A 26,947-nucleotide genomic window follows, 5' to 3' on the forward strand; every position below is an offset into this window, starting at 1 on the left:
ACAAGCGGACCACGCTGTTCCGGTGGCAGTAAGAAGACAACTTCGTGTGATACATTCAAGAGCTCTGATACTTTTATTGTCGCTGAGAGTTTATCCTGAAAGCGAAGATTGAGAGTAATTATAAGGTGTTTTTTAAACCATTTTTTTCTCACACAATCATCAGTCCTTCCATCTGCATTTATCTGCAGTTTGGAGCGGTTTTTCTTCTACTCGGTTGTGGGCTCAAAAATCGGATCGCTTCTTCGTTTCACCTCACCTCCTTAGAGTCGTCGCCATATCCAAAGTTAGTTCCTATTTCATCAACTCCGATGTCGGTTTTCGCCAAAATCCTTTCATCGGGACAGAACCTTTTTTTCGAGACACTTGCAGCTGACACCAACGAATAACGAAAAAATTTCCCTCATCATTTATAAACAAAAAAAAGCGCATGCTATTTGAATTTTCGAATTTGAGGTTGAAGACTTTTTCGTCGTTTTTATTTTGGCGCTAGTGTTTTGTCCCTAAAATATCTGAGAAGCTGATAGTACCTGGCTAAAGGCATAAATTTATCCTAGGTCTAGTACAAGTCTCATGCTAAATTTAGGCCAAATCGGATCACGGGAAAGGGTCGCTCAATGAGCCTAAAGTTTGTATGGGATTTTGAGACATTGTTTTCGAGGGGATCATGAAAATCCAGTTTCTCATGAATAACTTGGCTCCCCTTCGGCCGAAAATGGTTTTTCTTAAAGCCTAAACTATGACAAATATTTTATCCCAAGACTGCATTTCGATTCAACTTATGATAAAAAAGTTATTAAATTAAAAAAAATGGGGTAACGTTTTCCAGGGTGATATTCATCACTTTTAATGCTGCGTCAAAATGTGCGAAGCAGTGCCTCTCATTATTAGTTAAGAATATCACCCTTAAAAAAGATAACAATTTTTTAAAGTTTAATAACTTTTGTGTTTTAACTTGAATCGAAATGAAGTCTTCGGATGAAGTATTTGTCATAGTTAAGGCTTTACGTTGCATAGAATTTACATTGTGCACTAGAAACAACCACAAAGTTATCGCAAAATACCTTTTTATTTAATTCGAACTTCCGCTATCAAGTTTTGCATTTTATCCTGTTCGCTTCATGCAACCATCACTAACTGAACAGAATTCCTAAATGTGGGAAGAAGAGAAAAATTTTCAGCATGGTTAAGTGAACTAATTTCAACATTTTTGAAAAGGGGTGTAGGTGTGGCACATCTAAATCTGTATTTTCGAGGCAAAAAATCTTTTTATCCGTATTAAATCTCAAAAATCTGAATTGAAATCTGTATCTGAAATATCGTTTCCGGATACTACCCAAGCAACCAAAAGTCTAGTTAAAAAGGTAAAATACAGCTTAATCAACATATTCAATGTGCTGAAGTTCAATTTATTCAGCCCAAAATTTAAGTTCCTACAAAAACTTTGAAGTTCCATTACATACTTGAACGCCCAAATACAAAACAAAATATTTCCTTTTTTTGTTAGCTCCAGTCCCGCCTAGGTGGTGCTGCCGGTTTCTCGGCATCCATCTCCATTCCTCCCATCACCTCAATTTATCAAACTTAATTGCTTTGTTTTTAACTTAGTTTGATACATGCACGTACACATATAAAGGGTGATACGGTCAAAATTTGGTCAATATCAACTTGACGTATTTCTTTCAATTTTGCATTTATAAAACCTGAACACCCCTCATTTTGAAGGTGTGTGTGTGTGTAAAGGGTGATACGGTCAAAATTTAGTCAAGGGAAAATTCGTGTAAATCGGTGAAATCGTTTATTCAAAAAATCAAATTAAATTTGTTTTTCAAGTTTAATTAGTATAAAATTCAGGAAAAATATTCAGTTAGGCTTCCGCTTTTCCAAATCCGGATTGCTGGGCCTTACACTTAACCCCTGCATCAGATTTTGTACAGCCACCTTGTCCACCTTCTTCGCCGCAGAAAGCCAGTTTGCCTTGAACTGTTGCTCGTCCTTAGCTGTTTTTTTGGTCTTCTTTAGGTTCCGCTTGACAATAGCCCAGTATTTCTCATTTTGGCGGAGCTCTGGCGTGTTGGGAGGGGTCTTGTCCTTGGAATCCACCTGCACGTTGTTGGCGGCGTACCACTTCATGGCCTTTATACCGTAATGGCAAGATGCCTCATCCGGCAAAAACAGTACGGAACAACCGTTTTTCTTCAGGAAAGGCAGCAGACGTTTATTCAAACACTCTTTCACGTAAATTTCTTGGTTGACATTCCCGAAAGCTATGAAAATGCTGCTTTTCAAGCCACAGGTACAGATGGCTTGCCAAACCAGATATTTCTTCGCGAACTTTGACAGTTTCATGTGCTTGAAAATATTTGCTACCTTTCCCCCTCCTTTTGCCGTATAAAACTCCTATCCCGGAAGCTGCTTGTAGTCGGCTTTGACGTAGGTTTCGTCGTCCATTACGATGCAGTCAAACTTCGTCAGCATCGTCGTGTACAGCTTCTGGGATCGCGCTTTGGCCGTCGTATTTTGTTTATCATCGCGATTTGGAGTCACTACCTTCTTGTAAGTCGATAGTCCGGCTCGTTTTTTGGCTCGATGCACGGTTGTAGAAGATACACCCAGCTTATTTGCGGCATCTCGGAGAGAGAGGTTAGGGTTTCGCTTGAAACGACCGGCAACTCTCTTAGTCGTCTCAGCGGCTTCCGGTTTTCGATTTCCCCCCGATCCAGACTTCCTGGCTGTCGACAAACGTTCCCCAAACACTTTAATTACATTTGTAACGGTTGATTTGGCCATTTTTAGCGATTTTGCCAGCTTTGCGTGCGAGTAGCTCGGATTTTCGCGATGCGCGAGCAAAATTTTGATACGCTGCTCTCCTTCCTTGGACGGCATTTTTACAACTGAAGAGTGAATTCCAAAATCAAAATAGGAGCAACATTCTACACACACACCTTCAAAATGAGTGGTGTTCAGGTTTTTTTAAATGCAAAATTGAAAGAATTACGTCAAGTTGATATTGATCAAATTTTGACCGTATCACCCTTTAGTATGTGAAAACCTTCACCTATGATGTTTTCTTTCTTTGTCACCATCAATTCACTTCGTATTGAGTAAAACATTTCATTTTCAGCGTAAAAAATATCCTCCGCGAGAGAAATTGAACAGAAACAAACAGCTGTCTTTATACTTATTCCCAGGCGCAAAACGGAAATATTCATACTCTGACACGCACACATGCATTCTAACCCATTCTGACACACCGATAATATTCTACTCACCACTACGTTTACATTGACTAACATTTGGTTGCAGTTGTTTACACTGTAAACATAAGAGCAGTAAAAACTATGTTGTCTTTATACTTACTTTCAGTAGTGTATTCATTGAAAAGCGTATGGCGTCCTTGTTCATGGTATTTTTCATGGTTTATGTTATGGTATATAAGCATTCAATAATATGAAAATGTCGTTGAACTGCTTACTTTAGCTGTATAGTGTGTAAAATCGTCATTTGGCTTTTTAAAAATAATCGAAAAAAGTACATCAACGTCACGCTGATGCTCGTGTTGTTATTTATGCTTGCTTAGTCAAGTTCACTGGTGTTGGGAAAAAGGAGTAGAAATTTTGACATTATGAAAATTTTACCATGCAAAAATGTTTTCAAGATCTTTAGGCGTTGTATTGTTTTACAGCACTGTTTCTATTTCAGCCGTATGTGATAGAAATATTGCTTTTTTGCATCACAGCATGCGAAACTACAACACGTGTTGTTAAAAAAACTTGAAAGCCACAGATCTTGAAAATGTTTTTGCATGGCAAAATTTTCAAAATGTCCAAAAAGTGACAAAATTTCTACCACTTTTTTCCAACACCAGTGAATTTGCTCTTAGATGCTCTAAAGTAGTAAGGGGGAGTATTCCTATATGAGCATATTGGGATATGGGCATACAGCCGATTGACGATATGGCTGAAGATTCAACAAATCTAATCAGTGCAATTTGAAGGTAATACGCTTTTGACAAACGGCATAACAATAACAATAAAAAAAATTAAAAATTCAAACAAGATTTTTGTCTGTTTTGTTAAAATATATTGAACTTTAATTATCGTGCGTACAGAATCTGTAAACAAAAATAATAATGGTTTTTTTATTCACCTGGAAATAGGGAATCAAGCAAATTGGAGCTTTTGGCAAAATTGCAAATGATAAGATATTGGAATAAGAGACAGGTTTTGAATGCCCATATTAGGCAGATTAAATGCCTATATTAAGAAAAAATAGATTAGTCTAATATATTTTTTTTTTATCATTGGATGGAACATTAAATCTACGCGCAATTAACAATCTTACGGTAATAAAAAAAAGCTTAATACTGATCCAATAAAAATACGATATGAACAAAATATTGCCAGGAAATATGGCCATATGGCAAACCTAATTATGTTTTATGCAAAATAACTAGTGACGTCTAAAATTTCGCCAAAATTTCAGTCTTGACGTTTGCTTAACATCCGTTTCTACCATTTTCAATCAAATGATATCAAAATATTACAAGTGTAAATTAAATATAGCTTAAAACATAAATATGCGTTTTAGTCCGCCGGTTTCTGAAATAGGCTTTTTGACTACTTTTATTATAAAATTATTTTTACAAAAACTATAAGAGAAATTGTTCTAAGTTCTAACGTATATAAAATAGATGTCCGCTCATGTGTATATAGTTTTCAGACTCCTATCTATTGGAATAAAGGAAAAAATGAGTACTTTCCAAAATATGCGCATTTAGCCCGCCTCTCCCCTATTCATTGTTGGATTTTTAATCTTATAGTAGGCTTGCCAGATACTTTCGGAAAAAAGCGGGACATTTAACAAAAAAAAGGGGGACACAGCGGAAATGCGGGACATTTAAGAAAATTTAAAAAAAAAAGCTTAATTGTGTAGCCAAACTTATACGTTTATCATCAGCCAAAGTTGTTCATAGAAAGAAATCTAAGGGTTTTTTTAACGCAGATTGATGTTGCTCAGTTTTTCTGAAATGACCTATATTTACATTTAGCATATGCACCGTTTTTTCCACGGTTTTCGCAAATTAACACGTTATTTGAGAGAAAATATTTCAAGTCGTTCATGTGAAAATATTTGAAAACATCAAGAAAATTTCCATCTTCATATAGTTTGGACAATTGAGTCGAAAAAGGTGGTGTATACCTAATATTTAGAAATTTAACTAAGATTCCGGCGAAGAAGTTTATCTCATTAAATTCTATGATTTATAATTATCTGGAGGCAACTTAAACAATTTTTTTTTCATACATTGGCTTACATGCTGCAAGAACACCTAACTGAATCAGAAACTTACTCTAATGCTAAGATGTTTAGATTTATTCTGTATTGTCTTATATAAGCTATAAAAAAATGCTGCTTATTTTTGAGAAAAAGTTGATTTCAAAGATTTTTTATTCGTCATAGATTTCAAATTGAGACTGAAGTTGGATTTTTTTTCCGGTGTCAGTCAGTTATCTTTGTAAAAGTTTTCCAAGAAAAAAGCGGGACATTTTTAAGAAAAACGAGACAGCGGGACATTCAACAAAAAAGCTAAACATGTCTCGCTTTGCGGGACGGATGGCAACCCTATCTTAAAGAGATGTGAGTGAATGTAAGCGTTCTTGATAGAGATAAGGGTTATCTGAATTTTTAAATATTCATTTATTCGAGAGGGTGCCATTCTCAATCCCAATTTTACAGCTTTAAGTGTTGTCCGAAATTTTTTTATGAGATTAAATTGTTCTAGCTTTGCCTTAACCCTTTAATGCATGACTTTTTTTAAATGGGAATATCAGTTATTGATTCAGTGAAATAAAAACATTTTAATTCGAATAACACAACTCAAGAGGTTTGAAGTCATTCTTTTGAGTATTGTAAAAGTTATGGCCCATCAAACCTGAAAAATATTTTTTGAAATTCTTAATTCATTTCAATACGATTTTGCAAATTTCTTCAAAACCTTCTCAATTGGGTGCAGGAAGGTGTTTGTGATTGATTGAGGTTAAAAAATTTGATAGAATTTGCGAATCTGAAGAAATATCAGCAATTTTCCAAAAACTACTTTTTTCGAAAAAATAAATAAATTTGAATTTTGCATTTTTTCCGCCTACTTTGTTCGATATCTCGCAAAAACAATGAAATACCATAATAAAAAATACTATGGGCTAATTCCTTTTAATCCCAAGAACATTTTTTGTCCATTCATCTTTAAAAAATTTCCGCGCGTTTCCGAGATATTTGGATTTAGATTAGTGTTGTTTTAAAACAACACTATGCATTAAAGGGTTAAAATATGTTAGTGGGATTTCTGCAAAATATAAAAAAGATAGGATCATCTGACCAAATTTCGAGAGTCTATGTGTGCAAATTTCAAAATATTTTTCAGTTCATCTAATGTGCAGATTTGAATATAAAAATCATAAATTGGCAGACGATAATTTTTGATGCAGTTTTATTTGAATTCTTTTTTGAAATGGACATAAAAGATAACGACTGATGGATTTTTTTTTATCTTAGCGACCCAAAACACTCCCTTACACCAAAAAGCTCATTTGAGAAGGTCCAGCAGTTGATCGGCTGAGCTCGACATTAGGGTGTCCCAAAATTGCATAGCTTCTGGGAATCTGGGGGCTCACCCTCAAAATGGTAGATAAAGATATGCAGAACAAACTTTCGTATGGAGCCGACTAAAAAAATCATGTTTAGAGGTTCCGCAAGCGCGATCTTTGAAAAAAGTCAACTTTCAAAAGATTTGATTTTAAATATATTCTGGGTCGAAAAACTTTCATAAAATTTATATATTTTATATTTTTTAATTTTTTTTTGAGTTAAATACTACACGTAAAAACTTAAAAATGAACCAAATTTGTATCAAAATGTAACACAATCAAGCTATTTCATAGAAAATATTTTTGTCCAAAAGTTTTGTATTCAACTGACCAAAATGTGTACCAAGCGTAAAATATTTTTGACACCAATGCCATCAAATGATGCGAATTTTTGTGCACTCAAACTTTGCTGAACAAAATATGTTGTTTGTATCATCGTGTGAAGAGCTATTCACGGTTTAATCCTTAATAAAAATCACAAATTAGGATATTTTTTATTTAATTTATCAAATTTGTCTTAATAAACACCTTTTTTAAAATCAAAATACTTCCAAAAAAGATTTGGATGGTTTAAGCGAGCCATATGCCAAATTTGAGCGGAATCGGACAACAGCCTTTGAACAGCCATAACTTTTTTGCTTTAAGTCCAATGGAGTTGCGGTCTTCAGGTGAAATGTTAGTCTTAATTGAAATTTTAATAAAAAATCTACATTGTTAAGCAATCGATTGATAAAGAAATAAATGTATGATGAAAAACCAGTTTTTTCTGCTTCTTTAGAATACTTTATCTCAGAATCCTTTTCACACTTGAGATTCAGTGCAACTCCTTCCTGTTGTCCGATTCCACTCAAATTTGGAATTTGGCCTTCTGATGGCTCCCTTAAACCATCCAACTTTTTTGGAAATATTTTGATTTTAAAAAAAGGTAGGGGAGAATGAGGATACTTGATCCCTGGGGATACTTGATTCCATAGCTATATCTCGAAACTGCAATGTCTTACAAAGATCAAATGTTCTAGAAAAATGTGCCAAAATGAGCAAAACAACAATGTTTGTAGTTTAAAAAATTTTAACATAATAATTGTTTGAGTAATTGAACTTTGTTTGAAAATTTTCACAAAATGTAACTTGAAGATCTTTTTTCATCACTTTAAAATGTTCCTTACTTGGGAAAATTATGAAAAAATTATTTGTTCCAATGTATCAATCGCTCGAGCGTAAAATGAACTTCATAATGCCATATTTTCAAAGTAATGGAAAACTCTCAACTTTTTTCAGAAAAAGTTTTCTAAAATGTTGATTATGGGTACAATTGATCCCCTAGAGTTGGGTACAATTGATCCCCCTTCCAAACGGCATATTCTTCTTCTGAATTGATCGTTATGATTGCTGATTACGAAATTACTAATATTTATCCAAAAACTAATATTTATCGAACAATTGTCTGAAGAAAAGAGCAAAAATAATTAATTTTCTCTTAATTATATAAAATAGCGCCTTTAAGTATGCAATGTTATTGGCATTGAGACAAAGTTATAGAATTTTTTTCTTATGTCTGCTATAAATTGTGAAATGAGAACAAACATGACCAAAATAGTCAATTAACATTCTATCTTGGGGTTTTGTTTGATTTTTATACAAGGATTAGGGCTTCCTGAATAAAAGATCAAGTCTCTTTCAATAGGGGATCAAGTCTCCCCTAACTTCAGAAAAATCGCAATTTTTTTACTCCCACGAAAATGCTTCTAGTTTATCAACGGGTTCAAGTATCGTTCTAATTTTTGGAGCAGAGAAACTTGAAGTTACAAGCTGTCAGAAAATGTCAAAGACGGCGAGTTGCTACATTTTTCCAAAAAGATATGGTGAAAATAAGAAAAGGGGATCAAGTATCCCCACTCTCCCCTATTTATTAAGACAAATTTGATTAATTAAATAAAAAATATCCTAATTTGTGGTTTTTATTAAGGATTCAACCGTGAATAGCTCTTCACACGATGATACAAACAACATATTTTGTTCAGCAAAGTTTGAGTGCACAAAAATTCGCATCATTTGATGGCATTGGTGTCAAAAATATTTTACGCTTGGTACACATTTTGGTCAGTTGAATACAAAATTTTTGGACAAAAAAAATTATTTTCTATGAAATAGCTTGATTGTGTTACATTTTGATACAAATTTGGTTCATTTTTAAGTTTTTACGTGTAGTATTTAACTCAAACAGAATTTAAAAAATATAAAATATATAAATTTTATGAAAGTTTTTCGACCCAGAATTTATTTAAAATCAATTCTTTTGATAGTGGACTTTTTTCAAGAACGCACTTGCGGATCCTCTAAACATGATTTTTTTAGTCGACCCCATACAAAAGTTTCTTCGGCACATCCTAATCTACCAATTTGAGGGTGAGCCGCCAGATTCCCATAAGTTATGCAATTTTGGGACACCCTACTCGACATATAAGCTCGTGGTGGTCGATTCCATCACGTTCACCGTGGTGAAATTGGCTAACGCGCCGTTGTACTAAAGCGGAAGTTGCGGGTTCAAGTCCTGCCGGTGAGCCGTTGTACCTATCTTTTTCGAAAAATTCGTGATATCCTCCCCTGTTCCTATGTTCCCACTCACTGGAAGAAGGGTGATGTTTCAAATATTCATAGAATCATATCAAAATAATTCCCTATTTCTAATTTTGTCCATTTGTTAGATACATTCTCGGGTTATACTAAAGAATTGTACGAAAGCTTTCCTCCTCCCTACCTACATATATCGTCAATCCTATGCTCCTACTGCAAGAAAGGAATGGTTTCAAATAATCATAAAAATATATCCCATATTCCCATGCCAATTTGGTTCTATTTGCTTGGTTAGTTGGTAGGCCAGTAACATGTAAGTGAATCCCAGCTCCCTTTTTTATCTCTTCATTGGATGGAGAGGTGGGTACTTATTATTCATAGAAATGTCTGTTGTACTCAAATATTCTTTGATGCCGCATTTGGTTTCATTTGCTCAATAAATACTCAAGATATGTAAAAATTTCCCCATTGATATCTCCCCACTGAAAAAAGAAGGGGTCTCAACTTGTCATACCATCATTTCGCGTTTTCAAATACCCTCCCATGTGGTTCCAAAAAATTGTATGGAAGCCCCCCCCCCCCCAGGTGAAAAAAATCTCAAATAACCATAGAAACATTTCTTGTATTCAAATATCCTTCCATTCCAAATTTGGTTCCATTTGATTGATTAGTTCTCTAGTTATTTACATTTCTCGTACCGAAATACAATCCCATGCCAAATTTGGTTCTGTTTTCATGAGCAGTTTTCCGAGTTATGAAGGCTTGTTAGGGGCCATTCAAATATTACGTAACGCGTTTAGGGGGGGGAGGGGGTGTAAGGGTCTATTACGCTTTGTGGATTTAGGATAGAAAATCTGAGACGAATGTGTTACGTAGGGGGGTGGGGGGGTTGAGAATGACCGAAAAATGCGTTACGTAATATTTGAACGGTCCCTTACTTTTATTTCAGAGAGCCCTCCCTCATATCCAGTGAGAGAGAGAGAAAGGTCTCAAACAATTATTGGAACCTCCCCGGGCCTCAAAAGTTTCCATGAAATTTCACGTAAATTGGTTCAGTGTATTTCGAGGTGAATCAGTGTACCCATGTGGATAACCAACATACATACATACATAACATTTTTTTTATCGAAAAATGAACAAAGATGCTGCATACATTACGGGGCCAAAATTTTAATAATCTAAATAGTTTTAGCTACATAATGCAATTTAAATTTTACCTTTGAACATTCCCCTAGACTCTCTCACTATTTTCATTTTTTCTTCAAAGTTAACCATTTGATAGGGTCCCTATCCATTTGTACAATACGGGATTACTCTTGGAAAATGTCTTTTTTTTCAATATACACATTTTTTCACTAAATGGTTTTAGTTATAGGTGTATAGTTATAGTGTTATAAATACAAAGAAAAAAGTTTTTCCCCATTGCTTCCAAATGCTTTGGTTTCATCAGGATAGCTGTATATTTGCGAGTCTTGGAAAAAATAGGTAGGCTTTAAGATTTTCAAATTTCATTTTTACAACTTAACTTTTGTCTCAATTTGATGATTTTAATTTGAGACAATGAATTGTGGTTCTAAATGAACCTGATTTAAGGTTTTGAATTCTTAAACTCTTTTATCTGTTTCTCCAAGTAATTTGAATTTAATTATTTTGTTCAATTTTTTAATTTTGAGTTCTCAGGCTGAAATTAGTCCCGTGGATTATAAACAACTGATCATGGTACAAATAATAAATTTTGTCTCCTGTATGAATATTTGTTCATGAAACTAAAATTTCTTGAAAAAATGCTGATGACGTTTAGTCCGGTCTGATTGAATTCCAACCATTTGCCATTTTATTTGTAATTAAATGCTTAGAAATATTTTTAGATGAAACATCAAGAAGAAAGAAATGAAAGTTCTTATACCACTGTGGTTATATACCTACTTCACTTAATTTCTGACCTAAATTCACACGATGTAGTCAAAATAACGTAGTGAACTGAATTTACATCTTGAAAATATCTCCTCACAAACCCTGAAGTTTGAAAAAATTTGCTATATACATTCAATTAATAAACCACTTAATGAAAATGATTTTTACTATAAAATATCTTTTTACCATAGTCTACTATTAGCACCAAATATCTGGTAAAATACAATCTTTCCAGTTTGTTACAAAAACCTATATATTAAAAAAAAAACAAAAGGTTTCAGATAGTGAATATTATCACTAGTTTTAAAAATTCGCATAAATTACTCAAAAAAAGTTGCCCATTTTTCTTTTTGGTTCCGCTTTTTTATTATCTTATTCATAAAAAAACTGTTTTTCTTGTTAACGAGAAATGGAAATGCGCAGAATTAGGGCCAGTCAGGGCTCAGTGAAGTTTTTAAAATTGAAATCTTCAATATACTAGGTAAGTTAAAAAACTATTATTACATCACTAATTGAAGGTAGAAACCCGTTAAATGAAGCTTATATGACTGATTTTTTTGTCTTAGAGAATCGGGAAGTTCATGAGACCATGCGGGAAAAACGCGGGTAATGAAAAATTTAAATTGAGTGACCTGCATTTACTTTATCGTACCTCTTCAGAAACCTCGCTTATTAAATCAATTCTTTTACATACCCACCCTAGCTTTGAAAATCCAGGTCATTGAATAGACCTATTGCTACACACACATCGAAGCGAATTTCTCTCGTTTCAACCAGATCCCTGCAACGTTACACGATTTGTCTATGTATCGTGTGACCAACATCTTTTAAATATGTGCTCGTGAATCTCGTTTTTAAGCTTTTTTCCTCAGATTTAAGCTTTTTTTGCCTTGAGGGCATAGAAGACGAAAGCTTAAATCTGAGGAAAAAAGCTTAAATCTGTCAAAACGAGGGGAAAAAAGGGGAAATCTGAGAGATGTGCTCCATACGGTTTGAATAGCGTTGCCGCCGCATGGTTTCAACACGGAGTATGCGTTCTTATTTATATTCTCTCTTCATCTATCATCTCCAGCCAGAATGCCATTCCAAACCGACAGTCACCCCAGTCACCCTCTTCTTTGGTCATGTGAGCGTGCATGGAATGGAATGGAGTTGAAGCAAAGCAAAGCAAAAAGAAACGAAACGTCAGTCAGTTGCTCGCGTGATGCATCCATATCGTCATCTTTGAACTGTAGCTAGAGAAATGGTGATTTTCAAATATCAATCAATAATAAGTTACGTATTTTTAGGAACTATCAACACCCGACCTTATAATGAATGTTGAGGATTTGTACTGGTTTTCATTTATCCTGATTACCCTGGTGGGATTTTATACCTTCAAACTGCTCACCAAAAATCGCAGCTTCTTCAGCATACGGGGAGTGCCGCACGAAAAACCTCACCTCCTCTATGGGAACCAGAACGATACGAGCGGCAAACTTTCGGCCCTGGAGCACGTGCACAGCTTTTATAAAAAGTTTGCCGATCACAAGTAAGTTTGCAAGTTTCCTTATATTATTAAAATGTTTCAGGGATCAAATACCAGAACCCTGAAATTTAAATTAGAAATTTTAATTTTACTAGTTAACAGCATTTTTGAACTCAGTAAACTAAAGATCACTTTAAATGTGAAATCGAGCGGTGAATCCGAAAATGAAGTTCCCACAAGTCTCAGTAGAACAGTTTTTGAGTTTTCGGTTCATAAAATTATTCAAAAATGCAAAAATTACTGTTATGGTAAAGTAACCAAAAATTCTTCAATTTGCATTCGATTTTGATAAATAACCACTTGAAATCTTCGTTTTGAATATATATTGAAGATAAACATAAAATCAGGTATTTTAAATGTTACTATCCATTCCAAAACATTCGCTTAAACAAAATTTTCCCTAAAAAAATCCTTTTTTTTACTTTTTCTATCATTATGTAACTAATATCCACAATACGGTTGATTAAACGCAAAAATCGATAGCAGATTTGTTCACACTTAATATGCAAAAAAGAAATTACAAATTTATGTTATACATTCTGAGATATTTGAATTTGAGTACAAGTATTTTTTTCATTTTTCCAAAATTTCATATTTGGAGCCTAACACAAAATCTGTTTAACTGAGATTTTTTTTAAATACCATTTTCTAATTCAGCTCCCAATTTCACATTCAGAATATAAGTCAGTCAATAAAGTTCGCGATTTATTTTTTTGTATTTTTGTAAACTAGTGTTTTTAATCTAGAATTCTAAATCTACAATCTTGGATCTAATTTTGAAATCTGAATCATAATTCGGAATATGTATCCTTGAATAAGAATCTAAATTTTAATGATTTGATGAATTTTAATGATATGAGACATTGATATGAATCAGAAACTTTAATTTTCTTTTACATAGTACTTAGTGTAAATCATGGTATTCTGCATCGATAAATCTGAATCATAAATTAGGAAATTTTAATAATAATTAGACACCTCTTTCCAAAATATACATCTAAATTCTAGATCTGAATATAAAATCTGATTCTAAATCTTTAATCTAAATACCTATATCAAATCAAAACTCTGGTTTATTGCACCAACAGTATCTCAGCCTAAAAAGTTTGCTGGAAAATATATCTTCACTTATTTGTTGCCAGAAGCGCATTATATGCGGAACGTCATACGAACAATTTTCTCGGAATTACCTTTTTCGTATTTATGCTGATTGGAAAATTCCTTTAGCTCCAAACAGCTTGTTGAAACACTGTCAGCAACTTCTAGGTGCATGTCCACTTTTTCCATGTTTTTTAGCTTCTTTTAGCTGTAGCTTTTGGCAACTGCTTATCAAACAGTAGCCATCAATGTTGATTATTGGATAAACGCGGTTGAAAGCATAGTGCACAAAAAGTAAGTTAAAATAATGATTGGCTTGGTTTTTTGTCGATTGAAGTGAACCCCGTCTATAGAAGGCTTGCCAGAGACTTTCAGAAAAAAGCAGGACATTTCACGAAAAAAGCGGGACACAGCGGAAAAAGCGGGACATTTAAGAAAATTTAAAAAAAGGCTTAATTGTGTAGCCAAACTTAAACGTTTCCCAAGCAACCAAAAGTCTTGTTAAAAATGTCGAACACAGCTTAATCAGCATAATCAATGTGCTGAAATTCCTTTTATTCAGCCCAAAATTTAAGTTCTTATTGAAACTTTGAAGTTCCATTACAGATTTGAACGGCCTTCTATTCAGCCTACAAGTAAACGTTTAATCAGCGAAAACAAAAAAATAATTTTCCTCTCCTCTCTCACTTTGGTCACCACCAGCCCATGTGATGCTGTCGGTTTCTCGGCATCCATCTTTATTCCTCCCATCCCTCACCTCCCTCAATTGATCTTACTTAATTGCTCTTTTTTAAACTTTGTTCGATACATGCCAGCACGCACGCCAGTTCTGCTACACAATTATTTGATTCGCTTACTCAAGCAATCAAACAACTTTATAGAAAAAATTAGTCCTGGTACCAGATTTGAACCCGATCCTCCGAGATGATAGCCAAACACGCTGCCACGATGCCACGCCTAGATGTTGCCTTACCGGCAGCTAAAATTCGAAGTGGTTATAAGCTTCCTAAAATACCTGCAAGGGCAGCCAGCGGCCAGCAGCAAAGACGCATGTTGATTATTACTAAGAAGCATTACGAAAAGGCGTATAAATCAATCATCCGTTAAAATAATATCGGTTTAAAAAAAATGAATTCCATATTTATAGCTGTTAAGCATAAAATTATACAAATTCTAGAGTTTATCTGATACTAAATTAAGGGGGGGGGGGGGGGGGTAGGGTCTAACGGGTATAAAAAAACACCATTTTCACGATTTTTTTTTAGAGCTATCGTTCAAACAAATGTATTCAAATGTTTTGCATTATACAAAGCATTGTTTAAAGAACATTTAGTAATTTTTTCGTAGAAAGTGTTTTTTGAAAGTGTTAGACCCTACCCCCCCCCCCCCCCCCCCCTTAATGAATTGCTTCAACTTACTTTCAACGTGTGATAAATTCCTGGTAAGTAAATACAGTTTGACGAAATTTCATAAAGTCAAAATATTTACTCTTTTCAAAAACAATCATTGGCGAGTAAGCTTTAAGTTGTTCTGAGTTGAAGTTTTAATATAAATTATACATTTCAACAATTTTCAAGCTCCAAAAAACGATTTATTTATTATATGCCCTTTTGTGATGTTTGTTCACATTTCATATTCATGAAATGGCGGACATGTCTCAAAAATGGCTATTTGAGGAACTATTTGGAACTTCGAGTCCATAGAAGGCTATTTGAGACCCAATTTGGAACTTTTATTCTGAATGGTGCGATTGACATGTCACAAAAAAGGCTATTTGAGGAACGTCTTGGAACTTGAAGTTCACAGAAGGCTATTCGAGGTCTAATTTGTAACTTTTATACTGTGTGAATGCGATTGACATGTCACAAAAAACGCTTTTTGAGGAACTTCTTGGAACATGAAGTTCACAGAAGGCTATTTGAGACGTAATTTGTAACTTTTATACTGTGTGGGTGCAATTGACATGTCACATAAATGGCTATTTGAAGAACTTTTTGGAACTTCAAGTCCATAGAAGGCGATTTGAGGAACATTTTGTAACTTTCATGCTCACATTCGAGAAAATTTGGTACCAATTCCCTTCGGAACCTTTGTTCAGCGAAATTCGAACTTTGGAGGCACGAGTTTTAGTAGATATGAGACTTTTGGTTGCTTGGGTTGCCATCAGCCAAAGTTATTCAAAGAATGTACACTAAGGTTTTTTTTAACGCAGATTGATTTTGCTCAATTTTTCTTACATGACTTCTATTTACATTTACAGTGATTTTTACCACATGCACCGTTTTTTTAGTTCATGGTTCTCGCAAATTAACACGTTATTTGAGGGAAAATATTAAAAGTCGTTTATGTGAACGGCGGATTTGATACCGCGTTTAAAACCATTGTGTAATTTCTATAATATTAGTTTGTTTGGTAATTTGTTCAAAAGTTTGAAAACATCAAGAAAACTTACATCTTCATACACTTTGAACAATTCAGTCGAAAAAAGTGGTGTAAAATATCTGGAAATTAACAAAGATTCCTGCGAAAAAGTTGATCTCTTTAATTCTATAATTTATAAATATCTGGGGACAACTTTAACAAAAAAAAATAATCAAACATTGGCTTACGTGTTACAAGACCACTTAACTGAATCAGAATCTTACTGTAATACTAAGAGCTTTAGATTTATTCTGTATTGTATTATATAGATCTGGGGGAGGAAGACTTAATAAAAAAAGAAAAAAATCTTTCAAACGTCAAATTTCTCTCATCAATCTACCGACCAGGGCGAAGGTTCAAAATCTTACTTTCAAATTTAGTGAATTTCAAGAAAACTTTTTTGATGCTGAAAAGAACTTGTTTTGCATGAAACAATGATTTAATTAGTTTTTGTTTTGTTCTGGCAAATTCTGCAGATCAGGCATATTGAAGTTTTTGAAGCTGATATATAAAAATTGTTTGATTAATGGTTGTTCTAAAATTAGCTTAAATAACAGATTTAAATTTAGGGTAGTTCCCATTGATCGAACAAAATTTTTATATAGTTTAAAGTTTACGATTACAAATCTTTTCAACAATTGTTGGCTTTTTGCCGAACAGTAAAAAAAACGATACAGAAAACGATACAGCGAATTTCAGTCTTCCTCCCCCAGATATACACGGAAAATAATAAAAAGGTAAAATTTACCGAGTTAGCAAAGGTGAACGCTCGTGAAAGCCAAAAAGGTAACTTCTACTTCTTCGAGGTGAAACTCACCTCACAGTGAGGTAAAATTTACCTGAATCGAGGTTTGAAAAAAGGTACAATTCACCGAGAAAAAAGGTGAATCCAAAAAAGGTAAATCTTACCTCGAAGCGAGGTGAAGTTCACCTGAATTGAGCTCGATAAAAAAGTATAATTCACCTAGAAAAAAAGGTAAATCCAAATAAGGTAAAACTTACCTCTTAGCGAGGTGTAATTGACCTGGATTGAGCCAAACAAAACGGTACAATTCTTCTAAAAAAAAGTAACTATTCGCCGAACCCGTTCATTGAGGTTAAGCTGTTATGTCATTCTAGGAACAAGTTTTGCTTTGTGCCTAATATGTGAAAATCGGAATAGAATGGTAAGTGTTCTTAAATATCATTTAGTTGTGCTGGTTCTCGTCATAATACTATTGATTTTGTTTCAGATCGGCCCATAGAGCTTTGAGGTGTATTCCACGTCATCCTCTAGCCGGAAAAGCCGAACCTGACCGGATTAGTCGAACGGAGGAGGCCATGAATGTACGCAACGCAGGTGGATTCAGCGGCCATAGTGGCTCAGAAGAAGCGCCGCGAAGCCGAATTACCAGTCCCTATTTATCTCCAATAAATATCATTTTTGAAAGAATTTTGTATTTTTTTAATTCTTATTGAAGAAAACAATCAAACCAACCAGCATTTACCTTTCAAATCAGTAAATGGGAAAACGGTATTATTTACTGTTTTGCTAGGTGAATGCGAAAAGGTAAAATTTACCTTTTTGCTAGGTAAATTGAAAAAAGGTAAAATTTACCTTTTTGCTAGGTGAATGAAAAAAAGGTAAAGTTTACCTCGAAAGAGGGGTGGAAAAAATTCACCTCGCAAAAAGGTAAATTTTACCTTTTTTTTATTTTCCGTGTAGATAAGCTATGAAAAATGCTGCTTATTCTAATAAAAAGTTGATTTGAAAGATTTTCTGTACATCATATAATTGAAATTGAGACTAAAGTTTGATTTTTTCCGCGCGGGACATTTTGAGGAATAAGCGAGACAGCGGGACATTCAACAAAAAAGCAGAACATGTCCCGCTTTTGCGGGCCAGATGGCAACCCTAGTCTAAAGGTGAAAGTTATCAATAAAATGAACCACTTTTTCATAACAAAAAGGGAGGATTTCCGGAAGAATTTTCAGTTAAGAAGGTACACTAGAGCAAATGCAAACGTTCAGCATTTACAAAAAATGTATAAATTATTCACCTATAAATTGTTGGGCCCAAATAAACAATGTAACCAAATAAATTCAACTTTTTTTTAAATCACTAACCGAGAAACATTGAACTGTTTATTTACACACAGTTCAAGTACGTACTTAACATGAAAAGTGTGTTTTTGTTTTATATATTTCGGCTACAAAGAAGAGACTTTTAAACCGCGTTTAGTTGAAGAGCTATTTTTGTGATTGATATTCCTGTGGAAGCAGAATTTTTTTTTAAACATTTTCATATGACCTGAAAGTATTGAAAATAGTTTAAACTCCTGGCATTCAACAAATTCAACAAGTTCAAACGCGTCTTTAAGCCATAAAACGCCTACCTTTTAAAAATTTTCCCTCCAAAATGATTCAGCATTATGTGAGAAAGGTCAGAAAAGGGTATTCCGTGTGTTGAATCTGAAGTAGGTATTCAAAATCATTGAATGTCTTTGAAGATGAAGGTCTTTTGCTTAAAACAGCATTCATTAAAAGTGGAGTATCAAACTTCAACTTATACCACTGAATTTTTCGATAAAAAAAACTTGATTTGTAGGTTTTGTGCAATGATGCTTTCTTGCAATTTATTCCTATTTATTTGTTGTACTCATTATTTTTTATTGTCCCCCCCCCCCCACACCCGCGATGTTCCAACTCCGAGAGACAAAAGAAGGATTTAAAATTTGTTCCGGCCTTATTGATCAATTTTAAGAAAATGAATGCTGCGTAAGAAATAAAACTTAATTTCAAATATTCTAACAAATTCAATATATTTTTGAAAGATGTAGCAAAGCACACTGGGTCAGCGTGTAATAAATATGATTAGAATCACAATAAGTAGCTTTAACTATATTTGTTCAAAATTTTTATGATAAACACGATCTATGAGAGAAATATTGGAAAAAAGCTGCAAGGTGGTCCAAAATATGTACCCGGCCCAAAATAAGTCCGTTACCCTAATACCCGGTTCTGCCTTTAGCACAAACTAGGTTGGTCATCACGAGGCGTCGATCAAATATCGAAAATTCAGCTGAGATAAAAAATTACAAATCTCTAAAGAAGAACGTCTCCCCAGACACAGCATCCCAAACAGTCATTGCCCTCTAAAGACGTTGCATTTATCAATTTCAGAAAACTTCAAATTTGGAAGACAGCCGCCCACGCTAGGCAAGAGAACTCATTCAATCTTGCGAAGCACACAGAAGTAGGGGAGATAAGGGCATAACGAGCACCCAGGGCATAATAAGCACTACTCTTTTCTACAAAAGTACGTTTTTTCTTAAATAAATTTTCATGAGGATTTGTTTCATACTTCCCATAGCATTAATTTTTCACAAAAACAGGAATCTCCTTATCATCTTTACAGAGATATTTTAAAAAAATCAGCTTGGTTCTCTAGTAACGAAAATATTATAATTTTTGAGCATCACAAAATAAGCTCTTATGATCTTAAAATCACCTTGATCTGTAATCTACGCACTGCAACATGATGAACACATTGTTCCTCAATTTTTACCATCAAAAGTTTTTTGATTTTTCACTTTAATCAATTTTAAAACACGTTTTTACTTAAATTTGTTGACTCCCCCTTATCTCCCCTACGTAGAAGAAAAATCTGACCAAAAATATTTTTTAGGATTAAAGTCAATAAAAGCGTTAATTTTGACTCATCAAACGTTTTTTAGACCATTACATACATAGTTTACCGATTTTGTAATGTTTCCCAAATTTGTTTTTGAAATTTTCTAACATTTATATGACACTAGCTGATTTTAACCGGCCTTGCTCGGATTCACATAAAATATAAATCAACATGAATCGTTCGACTTTTTGAAATTTTGGAAGTTTTATATTCATCATTATAAGTAATTTGGCCCAAGTTTGGCCATGTTAGTTTTGTTAGTCTTTTTAGGGGTTTTAATTGAGAATATTCACTGGTCATCGTTTTCGTATTATCGAAAAATTTATAGTTATAAGATTTTAATTAATGGAAATTCAAAAAAAAATCTGGTATGCTAATTCATCCTTTCATGAAAAATATTTTTACAACAATCATTTCTTAGGAAGCTTGAGTAGAATTGGCCTAAAAGTTTTATCTTCAAAAGATTAAACTGCTTTTTTTATCTTTTCCATCCCCTACCTAATGAAAATATCTGTTGAAGATCATCCCACTTTTCAATATGGATGATCTCCCTGTAAAATGGTAAATTTAAGTTTCATTTACTTAGAAATTTCTTAAAAAAACCTCCGATCTTTGTTGAAGCAAGTTGAAAACTCACTTTGCATGTTTTCAATTGCATTTGTGTATTTTTTCGCTTTTCAATTCGCACTGTTTTATTATTAGTTTACCTTAAATGTTGATAGTTCTACTAATAGCTTTTTGAAGTTATCGAAAATAAATCATCTCGAAAACACCATTTTTATGTTATGAAAAAGGTTTTTTTTTTGAGTGCTGTTTTTTTTCATGGGCACAAACATCCCATTAATGGATGGTAGAATCGACCTCATTGGTCATCAATGATAACTCAAAAGTTAGAAATTGGCCAGTGAAATCGAATTGTAAAAAACTCAAAACCTCAAATTTTATTATCTAATCAATTTTCTGATCCCCTATTGAAATCCCAATTGAAGCGTTAAAATCGCAGCCTTGAACTTATAACTCTAAATCTAAAAAAAATTTCTTTCTCTATGAGGAATTCCAAAAATATAAAAATGGTTGACTCTCAAAGCCCCCCAGCGGTGGTAAAGAGCACTTTGAAAGCCACTAATATTCTAGTCAATATATTCCTAACATTTTTCAATCAAAATGTAGGCTTATAATTGTATCCAAATATCTTCTATCGGTAGCACGTGCTATGAACAGTAGAAGCACTGACCATACTGACTGGACACTCGATTTCGTTTTCTGGATATTTTTTTCAACAGTACGCAATGTCGATTCCAGAGTGCGCATCGATCGGTTTGAAGAAATGCTATCCCAGTTAGGAAATGCCACCCAACATTAAAAATAAAACACGCAATTTCTACGATAAAATCGGGCTAAACAGGACCACTTTTCCTACAGGGCATTTTTTTGTCAAATATTTCAGGTTCGCCACCTGCCGTCGGTATTGCGAACCTGCAAAATCTGACAATAAAAAATTAGACAGAAAATGGCTGAATTTTTGTTCTAAGAGTCATGTCAGTGTGGTCAGTGGTAGAAGGTACAAAAACACCCGCGTAAATTTTCCCTTTCAAATTTTCAATGCTCAGCAAGCTTTGCTATCCAGTACATGTGAGCTCTGGATGGTCGTTTCTTATACCCGGCCCATGGTGATGGTGAAAATAATCCCGCCAACGAAATGAACGGAAACGAAAATCGGTTCGCAAAATGGGTGCCATGACTTTTGGTTCGTGGGAATAAAACCGATGTTGTATGGACGACCCCCTTCAAAAGGGGTCATCCGAAAATCTAAAAACATTTTTCATCATTCCTGGTCCTAATGAGCACCCATGCCAAATTTCAGCTCTCTAGCTCTTGAGGCGGTTGAGCCTATTGAAGACAAACATACAATGAACAAACGGAAATTACTTTATATATATATAGATAGACTAGCTGGCCCAGTGCGCTTTGCTACCCCATCCATGGAAAACATCTATATATATAAAAAGCAATTTCTGTATGTTTGTTTGTTTGTTTGTTTGTTTGTTTGTTTGTTTGTTTGTTTGTCCTCTATAGACTCAGCCGTCTTAAGAGCTAGAGAGCTGAAATTTGGCATAGATGCTCATTAGGACCAGGAAGGATGAAAAATGTTTTTAGATTTTCGGATGACCCCTTCTGAAGGGGGTCGTCCATACAAGACAAATATTGTTTTCGCGATATTGACGTTACTTTTCGTCGGATCGTGTTGAAAATTTGCACATGAGTGTTTTGAAAGACGAGCAATCGATTTCAGGTGTTAAATTTTGTGTAAGGGATCGTCCATATTAACTGTTCGCTGTTTTCGCGATATTGACGTTATTATACATCGTATTCAAATGAAAATTGGTACACGATAGTTTTGGGTGAAGTGCAATCGATTTGAGGTATCATATTCAGTGTAAGGGGCCGGCAGAAGGGGTCGTCCATATTAAATTTTCAGTATCTTAGTGATATTGACGTTTTTATACATCGGATTTTGGTGAAAATTTGCACATAGGATTTATTAGGGACAAACAACTGATTTCACTTATCCAAACTAAAATCAGGGGTCGGCCAAAGGGGTCGTCCATATAAACTATTCACTGTTGATGCGATATTGTCGTTATAATTCATCGGATTCAGACGAAAATTAGTACACGAGAGTTTTGAGAGATGAGCAATTGATTTCAGGTATTAAATTCAGTGTAAGGGGCCAGCAAAGGGGGTCATCCATATAAACCATTCAATATTTTTGCAATTTCGTCGTTATTTTACATCGGAATGGGATGAAAATTTGCACACGGTAGTTTTCAGGGACGAGCAACCGATTTCAGATGTCAAATGTTTTGCCCGGGGTCGACGAAAAGGGTCAACCATATAAATTAATTTTTCACTGTTTTTAGCAATATTGACGTTATTATACAATGGATTGCTTTGAAAATTTGCACAGTTTTGAGAGAAGGGCAATCGATTTCAGTCATCAAAGATTGTATAAGAGCCCTCGAACGGGGTTTAGCTTTTTGGCAATAATTGCTTTGCTATGCAATAATCGAGTCGAAATTTATACACGTGGTTTTTTGGCACGTTCAAAGGATTTCTGATTTCAAATTAAGTAACAGACGACAGACAAAGTGATCGTCCAATATTTTTGCAATTATTACTTAACGATGAATTCAGAAGTGCATCTGGAAAATGCTTGGCAATTGGCCTTCATACAAACTGTTCATGACATATTCCAAGTTGAAGGCGAAACGGAGTTCGTATGGGATCAGCTAGTTTTTTATAAATAAGAGAAACATTTTTTTTTATTAAATTTCACCATTAATGAAATGCAAACTATTTTTCATGGTATCTAAGCTTCTAGATTGTCTTGAGTTTCGACGTTACTTAAAGATTTGAAGGTTTAAGGAGTAACCCCTTAGAAAAAATAGGAAGAATATTCAAAATAATAAATATATCCTAAAAATAAAAAAAACGCCCCTCCTGAAACGAGAGGAGCATTTTGATTCAGACAAATTTGTAAATAATCAAGAAAAGTGCCAAACTTTATGGAAAAATCTTACTGTTTTCATAGTCCAATGTTTGGTTGGATTTGTAAATACAGACTCCGTTCGATTTTGGGAACATGCCCGAACATTTTGTGTTGCCAAAAGTGAATGTTGCCAAAATCGAATGTTGCCAAAATCGAACTGTCTTTATCTTAATTTTTTATCTCTTATTTTCACGAAATATCGATTTTTATTATCAGTTTTGTTATTTTTAGTCAACCTCCTACCATTTTTAGTCATTTTCGATTTAATTTTCCCATTTTTTTTATGCATTTTGCACTTTTCTTTAAATGTCTATAATCATTGTTATTTTTGGTCTTATTTATCAATCTTCGTCATTTTTTGTCTTTTGTTTGAATTTCTTTTTGCTTCGATTTTGTTGCCAAAATTGAATATTACCAAAACCGAACGGGTCTGTATTATGTATGTTACATATATTGAATACGAGAGCCTTCATTCATTTAAAGATGAAGCGTCTCTCAACACAACATATCATCTAATTTTGTTAAAATTTATTTGACAATACAATAAATCATCTCATTATGTCCAAACGCTCAAAAATCTTTCGAGGATTGTAAAAACTTTGCCTCCCCTCCTTCAGGTCAAAGTAATTAAGAAACCATCCCCTAAAACCCCCTAAAACCAAGTTTCACATTGATCGGTTCGGTAGTTTTCGAGTCTTTCGGAAACAGAGCTAACTAATTTTTAAAAAACCTTGAATTTGTTTGTACGTCTTTAAAAGTGAAATAAAAATTGAAAATATTCGAAAAAGAACATATATTTCACTGGGCTTTAATTAAAAAGAAACAAAGCCCTTGGTGACTTATTTGTGGGAAAAAACTATGAATTTTTTTAAACTTCAAACTTAAAAATATGAAAATTGTTCCTTGTTCCGAATTTTTTACTTTTTTTTTATTTGCACATAATATTTGAAGTTATCAATTTTCAAATGATATCAACATTTTTTACGGGACTTGCTGGGAACATAAACAAACATACTAATTTGTAAAAAAAAATCAACGTTTAAAACAAAAAAAAATAAATGCAAAGAATTTTCTAAGCACTAAACACTATCTCTATAATAATCGATTTTCATGTATTATATTTAAAATTATTGAACATCCCTCCTTGGAAGTTCTCCATTTTAAATTTTCCTGTTTAGTCACTGAGAAAGTTTTATTCATAGATTTTAATTAGTTGTGGTGATTCACCGAATTGTAGAAAAATTTTATCTTATAAAAATACTAAAGTTTCAACAGCTACTACAGCTTATAAACAAATCAGATGGCAGAAAAACGACCGGTTTGGTGCTAAATTTATTCAAAAATCAAATAAATATTGACAGATGGTTAGACCAAGTGGAGCGTGATCTGGCGAACGTGGGGTGCCCGAGAAATTGGAGAACGGTTGCCATGGACCGAGTGAATTTAAGGAATTATGTTCGTCAAGTTATGTCGTAAATAATAATAATAAAAAAAAAAAAATAAATATTGACATAAATCTAAACAATGAAGTTTAAATGTTGAGTATTGATCTGGTTTTTGGGTGAAATACTCCTGTGTGCGATGGCTAAAATGACTAAGCGAGAACACAGTCCCTTGCGTAGAAGCTTTTAAGAAGACGGCGGCCAATTTGAGTACTGGTCGGCTGAAATGTATACTATGGCTGAAAATATGGTGCATTTTCTCTTCTAAATTTCTCGTTAACATAATGTCTTCGTTCACGGAGTTTTAAGAAAAGTTAACGCTAAATTGAATTAAGAAATCAATGAAATTTATCAATTTTGGTACCTGTTACAATAATCAATAATCAAACATCTTATTTCATTTCAGGCTTTTCGGTTTCCATCAGTATCAATCGCCAGTATTCTACATCCGTGATCCCGACCTGATTGGTAAACTGTGGGACGAAAAACACGACCACTTTGAGAACCATGGTTACTTTTTAGACCAAAGTAAAGACGCTATCTTGGGTAATCAGTTGCATTTACTCAAGGGTGAGAAATGGAAACGCATGAGAGGCACTTTAAGCCCAACGTTAGACAAATCTAGTGTTGGAAAGATGCACTCATTGGTGCAATCTAATGTTAACCATTTTTTGGACTATCTCGGCTCGCTCGCGGTTGGAGTCGAATATGACTTTAAGCCGATAATTTTTCAGCACGTTTTTAACGTTTATACTTCCAGTTCCTCAGGATTGAAAATAGATTCTTTCCACGATGATTCCTACATGTGTAGGGAAATAAGCACAAACATCTTGTACGGAAACGTCGCTTCGCAAACTTTGAAAACCTTTTTATTTTACTTGTTTCCGTCGATTATGAAAAAGATGAATGTTCAACTAATGAGTGAAGCACAAACTAAATTTCTATTAAAAATGCTGAGAAAAAGTACTGAAGAACAAGATTCTGACAGATCAGATTTTCTCACTCAACTCATCACGGCTTCTTCTGATAAAAACTGGAATCATGAAGAGTTGATCGCACAGCTGTTAACGTTCTACGGAATCGGATACGATAAAATGGTCAATTTGCTATGCTTCTGTGTGGCTGAACTCGCCATTAATCAGTCTGTTCAGCAAAAGCTGCTGGATGAGACCAAAAGTTTCAGTAAAGGTAACATTCCACTAACCTACGATAGCGTTAACAAAATGCCATATTTGGAAATGGTTGTGCAAGAGACCCTGCGCAAATGGCCTGTATCGCCTTCGTTGGATCGAACGTGTTCAAAAGATTACCAGCTGATTGATGGTGACCTAAAGGTTCAATTTAGGCGTGGTGATACAGTAATGGTATCAGTTTGGGCTTTACATAGAGACGAGCAACTTTTCCCCAACCCTGACGAGTTCAATCCAGAACGTTTCGATGAATCAGTAAAAGCCAACATAAGACCAAACACGTTTATACCCTTCGGAATTGGTCCTAGAAATTGTATAGGTTTGTAGCTTCTCGTGAATTTATATTTCTCTTCTTGATAACGTTTTGATGATTTCAGGAATGCATTTTGCACTTTTTGCGGTCAAGTTAACTCTGGTGGAATTAGTACGAAAGTTTGAACTTATCCCTGGTTCAAAGATGGCACAACCAATCCGCCTTGCTAAAACGGCAGCTTCGTTAGAACCGGAAGGTGGTTTCTGGATACAGTTCAATAAACGTGAAGCTAGAAGCTAGTCCAATGAAAAAAAGTAAAATAGTTCCGTGCGAGTTGATAAGCATGAGTTCAATAATATTTAGTTTCAAACATGTTTTTTTTTTATTGAAAATCCTTGTGCAATTTTTTAGTTTAGTTTTATGATGAAAAGTGAATGTGGTGTGATTCCGGAATAAAGTATTACCGTGCGTACGGATCAAAATACAAATCAGAGTACCGCAAAGTTACCTACCGTTAGGCTTAGCAGAATCAAATATAGAAAAGCAAACCATACCCAATTTTTATTTCAAAATCGTTAAATACTTGCTCATATAAATCCTAGAACTAAAACTTCAAACTGGTCAAAATTTTTCTTCTTACTTTTCATTTCTCGTTTCTCA

General features: G+C 34.1%; 1 protein-coding gene across 1 annotated transcript; it reads left to right on the forward strand.

The window, feature by feature from the left end:
• Positions 1-12,226: 12,226 nt before the first annotated feature.
• On the forward strand, positions 12,227-26,862 carry LOC129757637 (probable cytochrome P450 9f2). Its single transcript, XM_055754914.1, has 4 exons — positions 12,227-12,363; positions 12,422-12,663; positions 25,251-26,353; positions 26,412-26,862. Exons 2-4 carry the CDS (start codon positions 12,446-12,448, stop codon positions 26,585-26,587), a joined length of 1,497 nt encoding a protein of 498 aa, XP_055610889.1. The 5' UTR covers positions 12,227-12,363; positions 12,422-12,445; the 3' UTR covers positions 26,588-26,862.
• Positions 26,863-26,947: the final 85 nt, after the last annotated feature.

Source organism: Uranotaenia lowii, chromosome 1, assembly GCF_029784155.1.
Source record: "Uranotaenia lowii strain MFRU-FL chromosome 1, ASM2978415v1, whole genome shotgun sequence".
NCBI classification, from domain to species: domain Eukaryota; kingdom Metazoa; phylum Arthropoda; class Insecta; order Diptera; family Culicidae; genus Uranotaenia; species Uranotaenia lowii.